General features: G+C 33.8%; 1 protein-coding gene across 2 annotated transcripts; it reads right to left on the bottom strand.

Annotated features, from left to right (window-relative positions):
- Positions 1–9867: 9867 nt before the first annotated feature.
- Positions 9868–13549, bottom strand: LOC148623897 (uncharacterized). 2 transcript variants are annotated; one of them, XM_088566194.1, is made up of 3 exons: positions 13407–13539; positions 12362–12511; positions 9868–11044 (listed from the first exon to the last, which is right to left on the bottom strand). In XM_088566194.1, the coding sequence occupies exons 2-3, from the start codon at positions 12453–12455 to the stop codon at positions 10407–10409; spliced, it is 732 nt and encodes a 243-aa protein (XP_088422320.1). In that variant the 5' UTR covers positions 12456–12511; positions 13407–13539; the 3' UTR covers positions 9868–10406. The 2 variants fall into 2 exon arrangements, with proteins under 2 accessions (XP_088422320.1, XP_088422321.1); XM_088566195.1 differs by lacking the exon at positions 12362–12511 and having other exon boundaries at positions 13407–13549.
- Between the last annotated feature and the right edge of the window lie 5683 nt (positions 13550–19232).

Raw genomic sequence — 19232 nt, 5'->3', positions numbered from 1 at the left:
GACTTTATCTATCTATCTATCTATCTATCTATCTATCTATCTATCTATATATATATATATATATATATATATATATATATATATATTGATACAGGGAAGATAATGTAAACTTTTAGAAGGGTCTGAAAAATTCCCAACGACGTTAGAACTGTCAAATTTGCGAAGCAAATTTATGTCGTTCCCTCCGCGGGACTCGAACTCGTACCGCTGTGACATCTATGGCAACACAGCCTGCACTGTCCCGTACTACCATACATCGTGTACTAAGTTACAGCCCGAGATTAAACCTACGAGGAATCACCCAGCCAGCGAAAGCTATATTTTTATATAATCTGGCTGGCCGAGTGGTTTAGGGCGCTGGACTTTGTGCAGGCGGTGTTGCCACAGATGTCACAGCGGTACGAGTTCGAGTCCCGCGGAGGGAACGACAAAAATTTGCTTCGCAAATTTGGCAGTTTTAACATAGTTGGGAATTTTTCAGGCCTTTTTCTATATATTTATATAAAGATATATAGATGCAAATTTTTGGTCGTTCCCTCCGCGGGTCTCGAACTCGTACCGCTGTGACATCTGATGCAACACCGCCTGCATAAAGTCCAGCGTCCTAAACCACTCGGCCAGCCAGGTTATATAAAAACATAGCTTTCGTTGGCTGGGTCCTCCTTGTAGGTTTAATCTAGGGCTGCAACTTAGTACACGATGTATTTTAGTACGGAACAGTTCATTTAGGTGTTATGTGTTATTATGAAGGATAGAGGATCAAATTAATTATGCATGTCACAACAAGTCAATATTGCTTGATGCAGGGAAAATAAAGTAAATGTATGGAAAGGTCTGAAAAATTCCCAACGATGTTAGAACTGTGAAATTTGCGATGCGTAGTGGTCTAGGGCGCTGGACTTTGTGCAGGCGGTATTGCCATAGATGTCACAGCGGTATGAGTTCGAGTCCCGCGGAGGGAACGACCATCTGGAGAAGTTGTTCGTCATTTTTTCATCCAAAAGCTTTCCCAAACACTCTTTTACATTTTGACCAGTTGTTATTGAGTTCTATGATCGTAACAACAATGTTGTGGAGATCCTCCTGGGTGTGTCCGGCAGATCTAAGATGGCGACTAAGAGGGAGGTCTGGTTTACATTTGTAGTCACTGCGATGACCATTCAAGCGTCTGTTGAAAGGTTGTTCTGTTTCGCCAACGTACTTCATACCACATCGGCACTGGATAAGGTATATGGTGTTTTCGGTTTTGAAAAGTCATGTTGCAAAAAGTTGTAAACTCCTTTCCAGTACAGTAGCTTTTAAACGTTTGGGTGTGCAGTATTTGGGTACAGGTCATGCATCTTTTATCTCTACATGGTTGACACTGGCCCGTTGTATTTTGTTTTGGCTGAGATGAAATCTCTGGTCTTAGGTATCTCTTAGACTCCTAGGTCTACGGAATGGCAGGACCGGGGCCCCAGGGAAGAGCTTGGAGAGCTTAGAATAGACTAGAACTGTCATATTTGCAGAGCAAATTTTTGGACGATCCTTCCGGAGGACTCGAACTCGTACCGCTATGATATTTATGGCAACATCACCTGCACAAAGTCCAGCACGCTAAGCCACTCGGCCACCTAGGCTTTATTAGTCATATATCATGAATTTTTTTAATGATTAATATCTTGCTATTTATCGTTGTTCAGAGTTAGTTAAGTCGTTAATATTGTTAGCGACTTCTTGCACTCGCAACTTTAGTACCTTACATTCGCATATGATTTGCATAATTATTACTATTCCACATTAAGCTGCTGATCGATGCCGTGTTTACCGTCATAGCTTCATACGAGAACACAGTATACCTCTCAAATATCATACATATGTGATCTACGTGTGTTTTTTGCCTCTGTGTGAACGGGAAGTCGTATCCTGGTTCCCGGGGTTATATTCCAGGTATTAGCTACTAGCAACACACTCTCACGAGAATACATACTGAATATTGCGATCGGGAACCAGTCTAGGGAAGTCGTTACACAAATACTAGAAATGCTGAGGTGTTCCGATTGTCCCTTGCTATAATTACTCTTTCGTAACCGTTTTGACCCGAATGTTATTTTTTTAGTGTAGCGGAAATGGCCGAATAGTTCCGATTTATCAAGAGAACGAAGATTCTAGCCGAAGTCACCCGATTTTAGAGCATATCGCATTCGTCTCACAAAATTGATTTTTTGTGACACAGAATTGACTTTCGTGACACAAATGTAGTATGTTATAAGTTTTCTTTATCCAAGTTCATTTTTGTGGAACAAAATTCACTTTTGTCTGTACAAAGTTGAGTTTTGAGTACAAAACCACAAGAGTCCCACTTGGCGCCCCGCAACTCGGCGGTTGTCTCTAGAAAAGCAGAGGACGCACATCCTACCGGTTCACCTGGTCCATGCCCCCCGTCTTTAGTGGAGTCCGAGTTGCTCATTTACTTTTGTTACTTTGTAAGTGTTATTTGGGTTATTTTATGCTCTTCGTTGTGTGTGTAAGTTTTCCATTTCTGGTGTTTGTCCCTGGATAGCATTCTTTTGATTTCCGCTAGAATTTTGGTTATCTTGATTACTCTTTGACAGACAGATTCGACCTGGAGATCGATAAAATGAATTTCGATTGAAAATTTACTAACTGGGAAAGGCCAACTAGTAGTTAGAGGTGTAATACACATGTTTCAGGAACAAGTCGCCTGCATATATAAGAAAGTAGTTTGAAATGACATGAAGTAGTCCTAAGATTGCATTTTTTTACACTCGAAGTCATGTAGAGGTATAAAAACTTAGTATCATCTGAAAACTGAATGAATCAACAGTAGTCTAAAAACTTCAATTTCTTTTCTAAGTGTAGAGTAAAATAATTCTGGACAAAAAATCTATGCCCTTGATAAGGCTAAATTTCAAAATGATTTCTGCATCTGGCTACTTTAACTACGGTTCTTTCTTAGAAGGCACATAAGGTATGTTGATATTTTTTTTGAGAGAGTAATCAAGGAAACCAAGGTTATAGCGGTAATCAAAAGAATTTAATCCAGGGACAAAGACCACACATGGAAAACAGACATACACAACAAAGAACATTAAGTAACTAAAATCATACATACAAAGTAACACAAGTAAATGAGCAACTCGGACTCCACTAAAAAACTGGGAGCATGGACCAGGTGCACCGGAAGGGTAAGCGTCCTCTGCTTTTCTAGAAACACCCGCCGAGTTGCTCATAAAAGTCAAGTCCGGGGTAGACAAACGAGGAATGGAAAGCTATGACCCGTCGAATAAATCAGTTCCCATGGTGCTGATGGACACACCATAACGATCCACGAGCTCATGATGACGACCATAAAACTTCTGTAATGATGACTTCAATCTTGTAGCAACATAACCCTGTTCCAGAAGCCTATTTGTTAGAGTTCTAGCGCGATACAAAAAGTCTGCGTAGATAAAGATAAAGGGTGCATCATAATGTAACCTCTCAAGCACCATCTGTACTCATGTAAAATTTGCTATAATCCTTATGAATAGCTGAATTTAACATAGAAAGTAATGGAGACATGAAATGGTGGTATTACGCCTTGTAGTTCAATTATGCAATATGTCCGAGAGTTTGTGTTCATTGATCAAGGTGTTTCATGTAAACTGACATCAAACCTGAATATAACGCAAACTAGTGCATTGCAACGATGCGTCGTCAATTTTTGTGTGTGCGTTTTTTTTTTTAAATGTCCTTCGTAATCAGAATTCAAAAACAAATCAAAGAATCCAATATGATATTAACCATTTACAACAATAAGCTTGTCTTAAGATACGTTTGAATTCGTTCCAGAATTTTCCTTTCATACTTTATTTTTGAAATTTGACGATTATTTGTGGCGTAAAAATTCAAACGATCGATATAAATTGATTCAGTACATGAGTACTTTGATTTAATTTGGACTTCCTCTTTTTACGTTTTGGCATTAATTTTAATTTTGTTTTAAAATTAGCAAATAATTTTTAGTACATATATTTTTTCATGATACAGATATTCTTCCACTTTCATAAAGTTTAGCATCTGTACTTAATTAATCTTTTTCAAGCAATTCAAGGTATACATATACCTGCGTTTTATGTGCACTGTAAAATAAAATAACACTTAATTTCAGTTTGTCTTTTATTTGCGGATGTAGGTTGGTGATACAGAGAGTGAAAAATAAAAGGTCTCTATCCCGATACATTAGCTGTAAATTGCTTGGATTTTTAAAATGCCACAATATTTATCAAATATCACAATAATTGTTTAGCCATTTACCACAGATGTCAAGAAAAGTTAAGCAAATTATAAACAGGTTTGGCAAAGTTTGAACATATTCGTTTATTCGACCAGTTTCTGAAGTGTCTAGGTGGGTTTTGTATAATGTACACAGCACTGGAGTTCTGCATTAATATAATTTGATATGGTATGTAACCACTATTGTTTATAATGTCGACGGTCGTGGGTTCTATCCTATTACGCCTTGCAGTGTGTTAAAAATTTTCATCGCATTTGAATAATTTCATCGGGAATAAAAGGATTTACATTGCACATTATCTATTCTGTCATACACCAATACAGTAATGCATCCCAAACTTACAAATCCAGTATTCTTTATCAATGGGATGATGTACATATACTTCACTTTATTGGATTATTTAGTGTATCTAGTTTTTAAAAAATGGCTTCGATTTGAAGCTGCTTTCGCTCCAACGTGATACGATCGGATTCTCTGCTCAGCTCACATCCATAGCAATACCGCTTGCAACAAGTCCAATACTATAGACCGCTCAAACAACACATTTATCAGCTTAGTGTTAAGTTCTAGTCCTTGATTTTGGGCACTATGATGAGAATATAGCTAAAAGCGGGGATTTTACCAGTCCATTATTTACCTATCTAATACGCAAATTTCTTTTCAAAAATGATAAATGGCATTCCCTTTGAAGAAATTTACATATATCACTTAACTTCAAAGTGTTGTATAAAATGCTTAATAAAACTGCCATTACATATCTTTACTCATGTAATAACAGCTATCTATCGAGGTTCCTACAATGTTAAATCGCTTTATTATTGTCAAGGATTTCTATACAACTTCATTAACTTTGATGCCATTTTGTCAAAATGATTGCCAATTACATATAGTAGTATCGTATTTACGGTCCTACTTTCAAAAGAGGTAGATCACACATGAACTCAGCAAAGATAAAGAATTTTCAATCGGATGTGTTTGAAAATTTTGACAATCAAATTTTGTAAACTGACGCCTAGCTCGCTTACAAAAATGTAACTGAAGACTAAGAAAAGAACAAAGATAGATGTTCTCAACAAAGCTATGTATGTATTTTTGTTGCTCCTTTAAGGTGTTTTTTTTTAAGTCATAAATTGTTATAGGTATATTAGTTAAACGATTTCCTGTCATTTTCTAAGATAGCATCTCAGATAATACTCAGGTTTCGATAGAAGTTAAGTTTCATTTGTAATCATATCTTCGGCAACTCGGTGGATCTTTATAGAGGGCAGATTTTAAGACGCTTACTCTATCAGTGAACCTGATCAATAATCACAGTTTTTTTTTGTTGGTTTTAAGTCCAGTTCACTAATTTACTTTTGTTTCTTGTACGTGTTAGTTCGGTTATTTCATGTTCTTTGTCGTATGAGTCTATTTTCCATGTAGTTTCCTTTTCCCAGTCCTTATTCTAGGATTATGTTCTTTTTGTCTTTTTGGACACCGTTCGAAGAATCTTGGATCTCTTGATTTTCTTTCCATCAATCAAGGCCTGAAAGATTTTATTTTCTCAAATATTACCCCCGGCGAAACTTTCATTTCATAGAAAACTTTAAGAAGTCATTGGCCGATATAAAAAAGGTTTTTTCTTACCCTTTATGTCTCTTCTATTTACAGACAAGACATATGTAATAAAACTCTCCACGTTTTACATATATAATTGTAATTATACTAATTTACATGCTGCTTTCCGTTACAATAACCTTTGAGGGATTTTTTATGCTTTTTTTATATTTATTATAACTCATTCATCTAATTTCCTTTTTAAGATTTGCCTCTGTTGCTCCTGCAACTCGGGAATAAATATTCATTTCTCGCCATTCAAATGCATAAATATGACGATGATTTTATTTAATTGATGCATCTACATCTTAATTTCACATGAAGCACCATATGTATACTGTATAGATTTGTTCTTTGACGACAAAATACATTTGTATAGTGAAAATATAACGATATATACCACAGCTTATGTATCTATATAGTCAAGGATGCATCAGTAAGGTTTCAAATTTTATTGAATAGTCTTAACATAAAAAAAAACAGCAATGGGAGCAATTTACACGATAATTTTTTTCACCTATGTTAGTATGTCACAAAATGTCAAATGCTCTCTCCAGTCAAGTACAAGATATTTTGATTTAAAGGAAAAATGACAAAGATGACTTTAGTCTAACAAACCACTGACTCCCATTTCATCCGTCTATATAATACTGTAATACAAAAACCACTTTTAAAATTTTATTCCGCTAAAAATTGGAAGGCCATGAATTCGGTACAAATATTTTATGGAAAGTTCATTTAGGTTTTAAGCAATGTCTCTTAATTTCTCGTCATAAAATTAGAATTATAGATCGTCTGCTTGATATGAGAATCGCCAAACATCACCTACGAAGGTCTATGGTGCTGAATATGCCCTTTAAGTTTATGTCCTAAGCTGATTTTGGTCATATTTTTTATAGATGGTCACGCTTTTTTTGAAGCGAATACGTTACCGCAAATACTAGTATAGCATTACTCTCACAAAAGACTTCTTAGATTCTTATATTTAAATGCATAATGGCACTGGTATTGTAGAAATTAACATCTACAATAAATGATTTCAAGTAAAAAACTATATATAACCTAATCCAGAAAAAAACCGTAAAAGATAAATAAAATAATTTATTAATTAAAAGAAAACCATGGTGAAATCGAAACTCAATATATGGAAGGAATCGGAGACTAAATAAGTCATTCTGATTCTACCAATATCGAAAGAAATGGCAAAGTGCACCGGTAAGGTAACCATCTTCTTTTACAAAAAACACCAATGTCGTGTTTTGTGATTTACAGAAAAAGAATAGAAATGATTCTCGAATACTCCGTGTAGTCATTGATTTACCACAGGTTGACAACTGATGCAGATCTATTTTACCCAGAGCAATAGCGCGAACATGATAAAATTGAGGTGTTTTATTTCGCTTCCAATGGAACTAGTTTCTTTACGGGGAAATCGAGGGAGCCAGGATTCGAATGTTAATAGACAATCAAAGGGAAATAACGATTGGACAAAGAAAATAAACACAAAAACATGAAATGACCGTATTAAGTACTTAAGAATTTCAAGTCCGTCTTCACTAAAAATGGTATGGTAACCATCCTCTGCGTTTCTAGAAACACCCGCCGAGTTTCTCATAAAAATCACTTCCTGTGTAAACAATAGGAAGACTATGGCAGTGAACAAATCGGTATTCATGGTGCAGATGGATACATCATAACGATCCGCGAGTTCGTGATAATAACCTTAAACATATAATGATGATTATAATACCGTGTTCCCGAAACCTAATTGTATGATGCCTAGCACGGCACAAAAAGTAAGCGTAGTTTGGTAAGCTAGGGCATAGCGTATGAGTTATGATATAAACGCAGGTGCTAACGTATATTGATACAACTGAAAGGAAAGTTGACGATATGAATCAAGAAGTCATCGCATTTGTCGTATAGTTTAGTCACGAGATTTCCCGTTCCGTCAATTTCTAATATTGTGTCAAGATATGACTTTTTAGTGTCTGTAGTATCATTTATCTCTAGATCTATGGGTAAATGCCATGCCTAAAATCCCCGAATATATGTAGCAAAAACTGAGGATTTGGTAAAATGATGTTTCTTCTTTTAGATAAAACCAACTATTAATTCAACCTCGTGAGTGAGTGGGTAAGTCTGCGATTATCAGAGCAGATTTTGTTCTAATCGAAATGTCGACTGTCTGTTGAAAAACACGTCCACCGCACAAGAAAAATATGTCGTCGATAAATAATATAATCATTTTGACAACATCGTCTTTATATAAGTAAATTTAGAAGAATAATTGGAATAGTTCTTTTTACAAACAATGAAGAATCACTGCCAAGTATTACGTATTTGTATATTGGTATTTCATAATTCTTAAAATAAGAACGATGTATTACAATAATGCTTTTTGAGTCGGTATTTCAACTGAGCATTGGGAATAATAGTATCAAGAGTTGAAAAATCATAAGTTATCTTTCTGTGATGGAGGTCATCTGTTAATCACCATTTTACCAAGGATAAAGACCTTTGATACACGTTATATTAGAATAGTAAATATGTTGTTGATATGAACACAGTATTGGACGACCGACCCTAAAATCGAACATATCTAGATCTTGGTTGCAAGATTTTGGGGGCTTGGAGAAATGATTTCAGTATAAGACTTATATTGTGAAAAAAAGACAATCGAGTCTGATGTTGTTAGTGTTGGAATTTATGGTGGACAAAATACAAAATGCTGTCGAGTTTAGATGACACGTTTTCCAACATACGATTGGAGTGCCTACAATATGCGCTAATCTTCTTGGATCGTGTGAAGCTAGGTTTTTATAAGGGCTACTAATGAAAGGAGAGTGTCCAGTTCCCCAATTCCAGTTTATGTTAAATAGATGGTGTATTTCGCTGATTAATCATAACTTCAAGGATAGCTAACATAAATCTGGCCAAAGGAACTTAAAAAAAAATAATACACTTTCGCCTTTTTTATACTTCGACCTAAACAAATACATAAATGCCACAAGGGATCTGAAAAACGATTTACTACGTGATCACTTCCCTTTTTTAGTGGCATTATATATGAAAATATATTTTTCAGTCACTGTCTTGAACGTGATTTTACTTTGTCTTTCTTAGTAGAACGATGTTACCGTGAAGTCAGTTTTTTTTTCAAGAGAGGGGCCTGATATTATCACTACTAACGTTTTTTTTTTCACAATTTGATTGACAGTATGAAGATTTTTATCTCCCAAATGAGATAAAATATTTTTGTTTGAATCCTGGTTCCCTTTATTTAATTTAAGTTCCCGGATTCCATGTCGCACTAAACTACTGAATTTGACGATTACCGGACTTTACTAACCGTGAATTTTGTTTACAGATCAGGATACCAAACCCTTGATATCGTTCCTATTGTTTTTAGTGGGCGATCATATTGCTAGTGCTTTAGTTTTTGTGTGCGGTCTTGTTAATTTGGTCTCCAATTTTTGCACGTAATTGTATTAAGTACGTGAATCGTCTACGTACCCGTTTTACGTTTCGGTCAGGTCTTACGGTTCTGATGTCACTGAATTCTCATTGTCCATCTATTTTAATGCTTTTTTCGGTATTTTTGCCTATATGTGTTTCTATTAGGGAGTAGACGTAGCCCTTAGTATTGAACTTTTGCCGAAATTTTTAGTTAACGTTAATTACAAATTAAATTAAGCACTGGTGAATATGTTGTGCCCAATATTTTCATCCCTTTGGTAACTGTATCTAATCAAGCTGATATTGGTAAATCTTTTGCTAAAGTATATATTCTAATATTGTAATTGCTATAAAAATATGAAAGTGTTGAGTTTCAAGCTAGAAAATTAGAATATGTTAAAAGTACTATTGTGCACTAGATGACCTAGTAATATTGTTCAGTAATTTAAAATCGAATTCCTAGACATTTCTTATGCTTTCCGATGTTTTTTTAAACAAGTAATAACCCCAGTAAGAGGTGACTTAGAACACTGTTTGATAATTCAGATTTTATTTTTCATACAAATGCATCAAAATGAGATAGAACATTGATCACTCCCTGAGTTCAACAAAGGCAAGTTTATTACAACGATGTAAACTTTTCTTTCTTTTCAATTAACACTAATCGTTACGTAGTCAGCAATCATCCAATTTTAAGAGGGAGGACAAAGAGCAAATTTATTATCCTGTATAATTTCTTTCTGTTTAGAAACATTTACTATAACCAACTACGCGACTTATATGATTAATACTTTAATTTTTGTCTTTTTATTTGTAGCCCTTCCTCGGAAAAAAATGATTGCTTCCTTTTAAAACATGTTAAACAATAAAAATATTACATTTCAATCAAAATTCACAACAAAACATTGGATTTATCAAGCATTCACAACATATTCACACAAACAAGCACTCACACACTACAATACATCCATTTTTGTTATAGGCACCTTTATTTCTTTGCTTATCATAAATAATGAAATATAAAGCTACAATTTCTTAGTATGAACTGACTAGAGCTAGCATAATAAACAATCTAAGATAAATCTAGAAACTCTACCTGTTCTTCGTTACCCTGAGTAAAGTTATGTAATGGTGGTGTATGGGATGGCGATGGTGCTGTTGGTCTGTCGGGAATGTCACAATTGAAAAGAGGAGGTAACTGCTTTAATGTTTGTCTTGTCCTTTTGAATCCTTTTATTTGCTTTGATTGAGTGAAAGACTTCGTTATGTTACTTTTTTGTCTCGACAAAACAAAGCAGTCATTCGTTATTGGTTTAACTGATTGATAAAGGTTATCACGTGTTTGCTGTCTCGTTATAGTCAATACTTCTTTCACGATTCTGTCTTTTCGTAGATCTGAAACTTTATTTGCATACATGACTTCATTTTGAAGAGAGTTTTCATCATAATCATCGTGTATCTTATCTAGAAAGCCCGAATCGTTCAATCCTACCCCGAATGAAGATCCGATATCTGGTAATGGGGCTCTTCGTTGTAGACTAGAAGTGAATGTTGGTTGCCTTGTATTTTGAAATTCACGCACAAATCTTATAAAGTCTTCTGTTCCGGCGTCTGGTCTTTTAGGTGGAAGATTCTTTCTTTGGTTTGTTTTTAATGAAGACTTAGGAGGTTTATCACTTCTCATTTTTACTTCTTTTTCAGAGCACCATCCTAATGGAAATAAAACATTAATATTTGATTTCATAGAGTGACGGGTCATTAACACAGTCACAGACACACTCACTATACCAACATTTAACCAAAAACAAACAACAAAAAAATAAGAAGAATTAAAACTCTGCTGTGTTAACTTCTAAGCTCTAAGGGTTGTAAAACACATTTCTGTTTCTTTTCTATTCGATGTTATAAATTGATGTATTGTATTAGGAAGAATTAAGGACTTAAAGAGAACTCATATCTTGTATTGGTGAATGTCATATTTTGTCTTCATAATCAAATATTGATAAAAGTTGGCTTTGCCAGTTTCAATCACATTGAAACTGTCCGAGTATTTCGTAATCGTATTTCGATAACATATCAAACTCATATTAAGGTTTTCCTTTATACAAAAATGGTAGATAAAGTAGTCCGAGAATTGAAGAAATTATTTATGCTAAGTGAAACAAATTGGAATTTAGTCACCTTACAGAAACATGTTTGTAAAGGGAACTAGGAAAACCTGATCATCAAAAGAAATTGGAAATTAATTCTGAATTAAACAGTTTCAACTTTATTTCACTCTGTTATACATCCAGGTTACAAGTCGAAATTAAAGTAATATTTGAAAGCCCCATACAATAGAAGGCTTCACATTTTTTCTTTGAGTTGTTTACTGTTTTGGTAAGATGATTAAATCATTACTGTTTCTTTGATCTATAGGTCTATTAGTGGTAATTAAAAAAGGTGGCGAACTCTGTTTACTCAGTTCAAGGCAAAAATTCCGTGTAAATTGGAAATTTGATCTAATATTCTATTGGCATATAATTGCAACTGCATATAGTTGAAAACTAAGATCGCGAGTAAAGAATTAAGATAATGATGGCGATCATCTAATTTATCTTTTAAAGTTCTAATGTTGTTATTTTTAGGCTCCATAATTTCAGTATTATAATCCTATACTTTTCAGTGGATGAAATCTGAAGCCACTAATTCGGTGAAAATTTTTGTCACTTCTGCAGGTTATAAAATTTGCCAACTAATTATACTAATGCTTTCTTTAAATAATTTCGCAAATGATAACACCATGGATTCGACAAATGTGTAATCAACTTGCCACAAAATTTTGGAAACTAATTTTGGTCCGAACGAGGGACAGAAAATTCGAAATGCAATCAGCCTATTCTGAATACTTGTCTTGTGTGCTACAGAACAAGTGGACAGCCTTGATAGAGTCAGGATTAGTTATTAATTTGTCATGGTTTATAGATTTGTTGCGTTTCTATTAGGCACTGTCACCCTCTAAAATGAAGTTTTAAAAACTTATCATACCTTTGCAAACAAAGTTTGAGTGCACCACGTCCGTTTGTCTAAGAGCCTTGTAAATACAAATGAATGCTGATATTGCCGCCTTTTGTTTTAACATCCCAACATAATATCTCTTTCAGTCATATCTCTTCATATGCATGAATCAGCTATTGTCTAGTTAGAAAAATTTACCGTCACAATGATAAACACAGACCGGTTTTATTCCAAATTTACCTTATATCTTGCTGTATTACCAATATATGTTACCGAAGAACAATAATAAACATCAGAATTTGAAAATCAATATAAAAGGGTTATAAATTATTCATACATCTTGGTGAATATTTTCGGTATTTCCAAAAATGAACTTGCAAATCATTCAATATCTTGAAGTAATTGGTATAACATTTTGCATATCACAATCTTCTCTTTTTACTTATTTTACTCTGCATTTTCAAAAATTAGAATAAGATCCCAATATACATAACATAATTTAATTCATTCTTTTATGTTCACAACAATGTTTGCTTATAAAACACACAATGAACCAAATTGACAAAATTCTGCATATTTAATATTTTGCATGTATTTTCCCTGATATTCATTGCGTCATTTCATGTAAAACGCTGCTATATTCATAGAATTAATAATTTTTTGGCAAACTTTTATACACTTCTTTCTGTCTTATTGCATTGTATATTTCCAGTTAGGACTATTTTGAAACACTTGAGAAATAAGATCAATTGTCCATTTATGTTTTTAACAATTTCAAAATGATTGGTCATTATTACAACAATGCTTAACAAATGATTTAAAGGGCGAAAAACGATGACAAAAAAAAAACAAAAACAAAAAAAACCAAAAAAAAAAACCAAACTAACAAAAACATAAAATGCAAAAATTCAAATGTGACTAAGATGTTTGTTCTATCAAACATGCAACATATTGGGGGAATAGTAAGATATACAGATATACATAAAGATACTTTAAAATTCAAAATATATAATGATTGAAAAAAATAATATCTCCTGTTATACGTGAGATATTATGAAAATAAATGTGATCTTACCTTTGTAATATATGAACCTTTGGATCGTAGAAATCTTTGTTACTTGTAAAGTTGCCGGGCTTCTACCTAAGATAACACTTTCACGTTCAAACGAACGTTATTGATAGCTAGGGTAGATCGATGTAGAGTGGATATTTAACTAGCATTTTATTATATTGAAATACGCAAAACCTGGTGGATTTATTCTGCTTTTCAAATATTGTGTATAAATTACGCAGTTGACCTATCTTCTTATAAGACAAATTATAGGAATTTTATGTGAGAACAAGTATCTGTAACACTCCCCCGAGAGAATATTAACTGTTTAAACGAACTTAGAGGTTGTTTATATTCGTCAATAGTCCAAACACAGTATAATTAGATGTATAAAGACTTAAACAACTTTATGGTCATATAAATACACCTTAGATGGGAACATTGAAGTAAGACTAGGAATGTCCCGTGAAGGATCATCATTCCTATGTTCTGTTCTATTCATCTGAGAAATACTGATTCATCATTTTGTTAGATTGTTAAAGATTGAGCTTTTATATAGTTCCTCAGTCGGTCTATTTGTTAGTTACAACTCGGATTCTGATATCAGATTTGCATCCAAGTGAAATTTTAAGAACCTCATGTATGTTGAAATACTGACATTTCTTAAGCTATTGTGGCGAACGGTGTTATTTGTATCGTGTAGAATCAATCCCTAACTAGAGTAGACATTTTTAAAATACATCTGCCTGTGGTTATATACCTTTTAACACAAATAATGAACGATTTTTTAAAAGTTTTATTTGTCATGCATAAGACTAACTCAAATTATTACTAAAACATACAAACGTGCATTGTGGCGCCGGACATATGGATTACAAATAAACTCTGTATTGAAGAAAGATTTATAGAGAGACCCTTTCAAGGCTTTTGTTTTGTACGTTTTGATCTTTTATTTACATTTTCTCGAATTGAAATAAAGTAGGATATGTTTAGTTACTATCCTGGCTTGGACGGGCAATGGGTAACCTAACGACCACTGATATCTTTCATTAATTGAATAGTTCCCTATTTACACACTTCGTCATTCAGATAACATTTATTTTAATAAATACTGCAATCATAGCAAAATGATGTCTTATGGTTATCATATCTCAGAATCTTGTCCTTACTTTTGTTCGAAGATCGATTTTAAAGTTAAGTGGTTCTACAATCAACTCTGACAAAAGGCAATCCAAAGTTTAAAGTAAATAGCTCTTCTTTCATTTGACAAATTAAGTAAATAAGAAAATAAAGAAGTATAAGTGTTCTAATTATACAGTAAGGAACTGAATTATAACAAAATATTTACATTTTATTTTAAACGTGATCAACTTTTGTAAAGGAAACACTAAGTTTGTTTCTTGAATTCGGTCGACGTCACATATTTTTTTTACCACGACTAGCAAACATTACTCGACAATATTTGTTACGTATTTAAATCTACTATTCTCTAGTTCTAGACCAAAGTTTTGGCGGGAGAATCAACCTCTGTCCAAACCTTAACGATCTGAAAGAAAGAAAATGCGTTTTTTATCAATCGCTGCAATCACTAAGCTTTCTGACAAACCAGTATACATTTGTAATAAAGTGATTCTTTAGATTATTTAAAAAAAAATTAACGTAACAGATTCCTAAAGTAAAGCCTTTGCATCAGCGGTTTCCATATCACAAAATTCAAAATACATTTACTACGTTTTGTTTTTAGTAGATATAAAACTGTAATAAAAAATAGCACTTGCAATTTCTTCATTAAAAATGGTATTGTTCACCCAATTTTCTTTACCGAAATATAATCTATAAAGCTCATTCAGATGGTAGTTCGATTGATTAAGGAATGAAGTTTTCCACATTAATTTGGTAAAATGAATTATACTTTCATTGAAATGCACTGCAATTGAATATTTCAGGGGCAGACAATTATGCAAGTAGTTCAATTTTTCAACAACATAAAATCCAAAGAAATCCAGTAAAGCAAAGATGAAATAGTGTTCCTTCCAAATAAAAAAGATCTTTTTGTATTTTCTATATAAGTATTTGACCATAACTGAATTATTAAAATTTGTAAAAAAAAAAAAAAAAAAAAAAAAAAAATTGAGCTACCCATACATCGAATCCAAGACTCTTTCGTTCACTTTGCTCGACGTCATAAAATATGTATAAAAAGTCATACAGGATTTTCCAAAAGCCACCTATAGATCCGTTCTCATCTGAAAATCGTCCGCACGGACGGATGGAAACTCATCTTTTGGAGATGGTATCACATAATACCCCGCCACTTCGTGTTACGGGGTATAAAAACTAAATAAAATTGACGAAAGAGACATCTAGATCGGTGTTGCTTTACTACTTATCAGACGAATATCGGAACAGCAGAAACAAAGAGATGACCAGAGGAGCTTGCTCTCACTATCAAATAAGCAGCCTGACTAATACTATCGAATAAGGACCCACAGCTGATACTATCAAATAAGGACCCACAACTAATACTATCGAATAAGGACCCACAACTAATACTATCAAATATGCAGCCCGACTTGGGCATATTTGATAGTGGGAACAAACATCTTTGGTTTGACGAATACCCATTGGTTTTTTTTTTGTGCTGACCCAGAGATAAACCATTCATTTCAAGTTAGATCTCTATATGGATCATCCAAAACGTCTTCCAAGTTTGATAGTCATAAAAGTAAACCCCCAAAAAATGGTTTTGATGGTTATCACGAAGCTTATTATGTGGTCGAATAATAATCGATATGTCAACAATGCTCCACAATATACCTGCACACTAAAATACAAATGATATGACTCCTATTTTAAAACAAAGTGTTGGTTTTTTTTTCGAATTTTAAAAATGAAATCAAGGATGATAATGAACTATGGCTAAAAGAAGTTAATGAGTATTGTAAGGCAAAAGTTCTCTATACACGTGCGGTATGAACAGGTAGTTAAAAAATTATCATAATGTTAACGGTAGACACATCAGTCGGTATTTAATGGTGGTGAATATATTTTTCCATTCTGACAATACTAAAAACCATTACAAAGCTTGTCAATACAACATTCAGTCCTTTCAAAAAATTGACTTTCTTTTGTCTGAATAGTAAACACGATAGGCCACACTAATGTATGGAAATAAATACTTCTCTTTTTCCTGGAATGATAACTTCAATGAAAAGAAGCTCTTTGATGACACAACGGTAATGTTGGGGTTTGGTGCATTAGATTTAATTTTATCTTCAAGTGTATTTATAAAACCTTTTTGTTGTTTATTATGTATTTCATATGATTCGATCCATTTGTTTTGAACTATTACGACAATAACGTCATTTATCGTGATGTATTTCAAAGGCTTAGTTTTGTTTATAGCTGACAAGCATCTTAGAACAGAAAAAGCTAGCCCGTTAGAGGCGAAAAAGTCAAGAGTTTTAATGCTAATATCTAGTGATCTACCGGTTGGCAGGTATCTCTCTAAGTTTTTATATATCTCCTCTTACTTTAAGTTTGAAATCCTTTTGACAACAACCTTACAAGGCTCTCAATAGGATAATAAATCAACACGTTTTTCAAGTGATCTATTTGAACAGATTAATTCCTATGTTGTACAATTCATTTCAACAACACTTTAAATGATTGAAGGGAGTACGAAAGCCATTGAGCTCATTTTCGTAGATTAAAAATTTTTTTTCGGGTTATAACGCGAAACTTACGCGAAAGGTTTGTCATATGTGAAAAAAACGTTTGATTTGTCATATTTTAACATCAAGTCAAAACAATAGAATGAAATGAACTAATGAAAATTAATAACAGGAATCAGAAACAAGTCTTTACGTCTTATATCAATCCGTCTCCTGAAATCATGAATAATAATTATATCATTGATATATATAGAATAGCTCAACGAAGTAGTGCTCATAATGTACATTTTTTGAGTTAGGTGCAAAGTGAAGAGGTTGATATTTAATCCTCTAAGTATTTACTCAGGTCATAAGCAAAAAAAGTAACTGTAATTTAAGTTGTTAATTTGACGCGTTTGCTCTTGGTACACATTTTAACGTTATACTCATCTAACATGTCCTTACGCGTGTTTTCATAACGCGTAGTTCACGCGTTATTTCGCATTATAACGTGAAAATTTTTTTTTTATAATCTACGAAAATGAGCTCAAAGGGAGAACTATTTTCCATATTAGAAGTCAATTTATGATACAGGTTTATAGCATATATTGTCCCTAGCAGGAATAATAACAAGCTGGTGAGTATTTGTTGACTGGATTGCTAGATGATATTGTTTTACATCAATTTTTAAAGTAAAGTCCGACTACATTGATGGAAATTCAGAGCCCAAACATTTCTGACAGCGCGTCTGCAGGCACTAACATTTAAACATATTAACAACCTCACCAGATTATATGGTGTATGAATGAGAATTGAATACATTATATTTCGAAGATGAATGTATAAGTCACTTAAAAACTATTTTTTAAGTATTATGTCTAAAGGATTGAACTTTGTTCCTGTCACATCTGAGGCCGATTCATTTAAAATGAAACTAATCTTTAACATTCCTTTCGCCGTCTCTTGCTGAAAACAAGACCGTTCTGAATTCTCCACGAATTGCCTCTTTATTCTCAAAATTTCATAAAAAGAAATCCGATTTCACCCTGAAACCTCATAAGTTCTCTATCATTGATACGTGCATCAGAACTTTAACGATTAAACAACAACTTGCCTGTCGATGAGTAGGCCGTCCTCCATTATCACATGACTCCGAACTTAAATATCCAAGATGAACAGAAAATAGTCAAGAGATTAATTTCGACATCAATAGACGATCAAAATCTCCCAGAATAGGCTCGCGATTAGGTTGTATCTTATCCCTTGGCATCACGTTTCTATATGCTCCCCAAAATACATACAGGTCCGGGTGTCAAAAGAATAGGCCTGCAGCAGCGCTAAGCTTGTCGTAAAAGGCGACTAAATAGTGCTCAGAACTTTAGCCGGAGGCTAGGGCGCTCTGCCCACATAGCAACTGGGATGTGTGCCCCAGGTGGTGGAATGGGGTACCCCTGGCGTTTTACATGCTATGGTTGTCAGGCTATAATACGGAAAACCTGACCGCAAACTAATACACAAAATACTATTACACAAGGCAGTCTTCCGTTTTTTTGACACCAATTATAAAATTCAAGGTAATAAAATTTTTACATACGTTTTTATTAACCCGCGGATACCCCATGCCATTATTACTTAAATAACAGTCTGTCCGTCCTATCCTCTTCGGTCATACAAAAATTCCATTCCCATGTCACTATTTCTGAGAATTTCGACGTTTTTACAGTGACGACTAGTTTTTCAGGGCTTAATGTGACATAGTGAAATTCGTCAATGCCAATCAGAGCAAAGTTTAGGATCATGCGATCACTTCGGTTTCAAGGGTTAAAAGATCTCAATATAAGAAAAAGAGCATGAGAAATACCAGTGACCTTATCACGTTGGTTTTGACATACCGTTCTCATAATGTAAGAACACCAAAGCGTCAGCAGTCGAAAGGATTGTCCAGTCGGTGAACATTTTCGGGAGGCCTGTCAAAGTGTATATGACATAAAAGTGACTTTTCTTCCGAAAACTTGTTAGAAGGTGAAAAACAGCGGCAGTTCCTTGAACAACGGATCATCAGTTTTCTTGGGACTGCTCATCCTTTTATTGTGAATGTAAAATCTTGAACTTAATGCGTATTCTTTACAAAGATCAAGCTCAATATTGAAGATTACCTTTTCTCTGTAGTCAGGATTGGTAGTTATCATCTATTTTT

The sequence above is a fragment of the Perna viridis genome, chromosome 2, assembly GCF_037379345.1.
Source record: "Perna viridis isolate PV_CMFRI_1.1 ecotype Kerala chromosome 2, ASM3737934v1, whole genome shotgun sequence".
NCBI classification, from domain to species: domain Eukaryota; kingdom Metazoa; phylum Mollusca; class Bivalvia; order Mytilida; family Mytilidae; genus Perna; species Perna viridis.
Note: the sequence above shows the minus strand (reverse complement) of the source record. Positions and strands in the feature narration are given on the sequence as shown.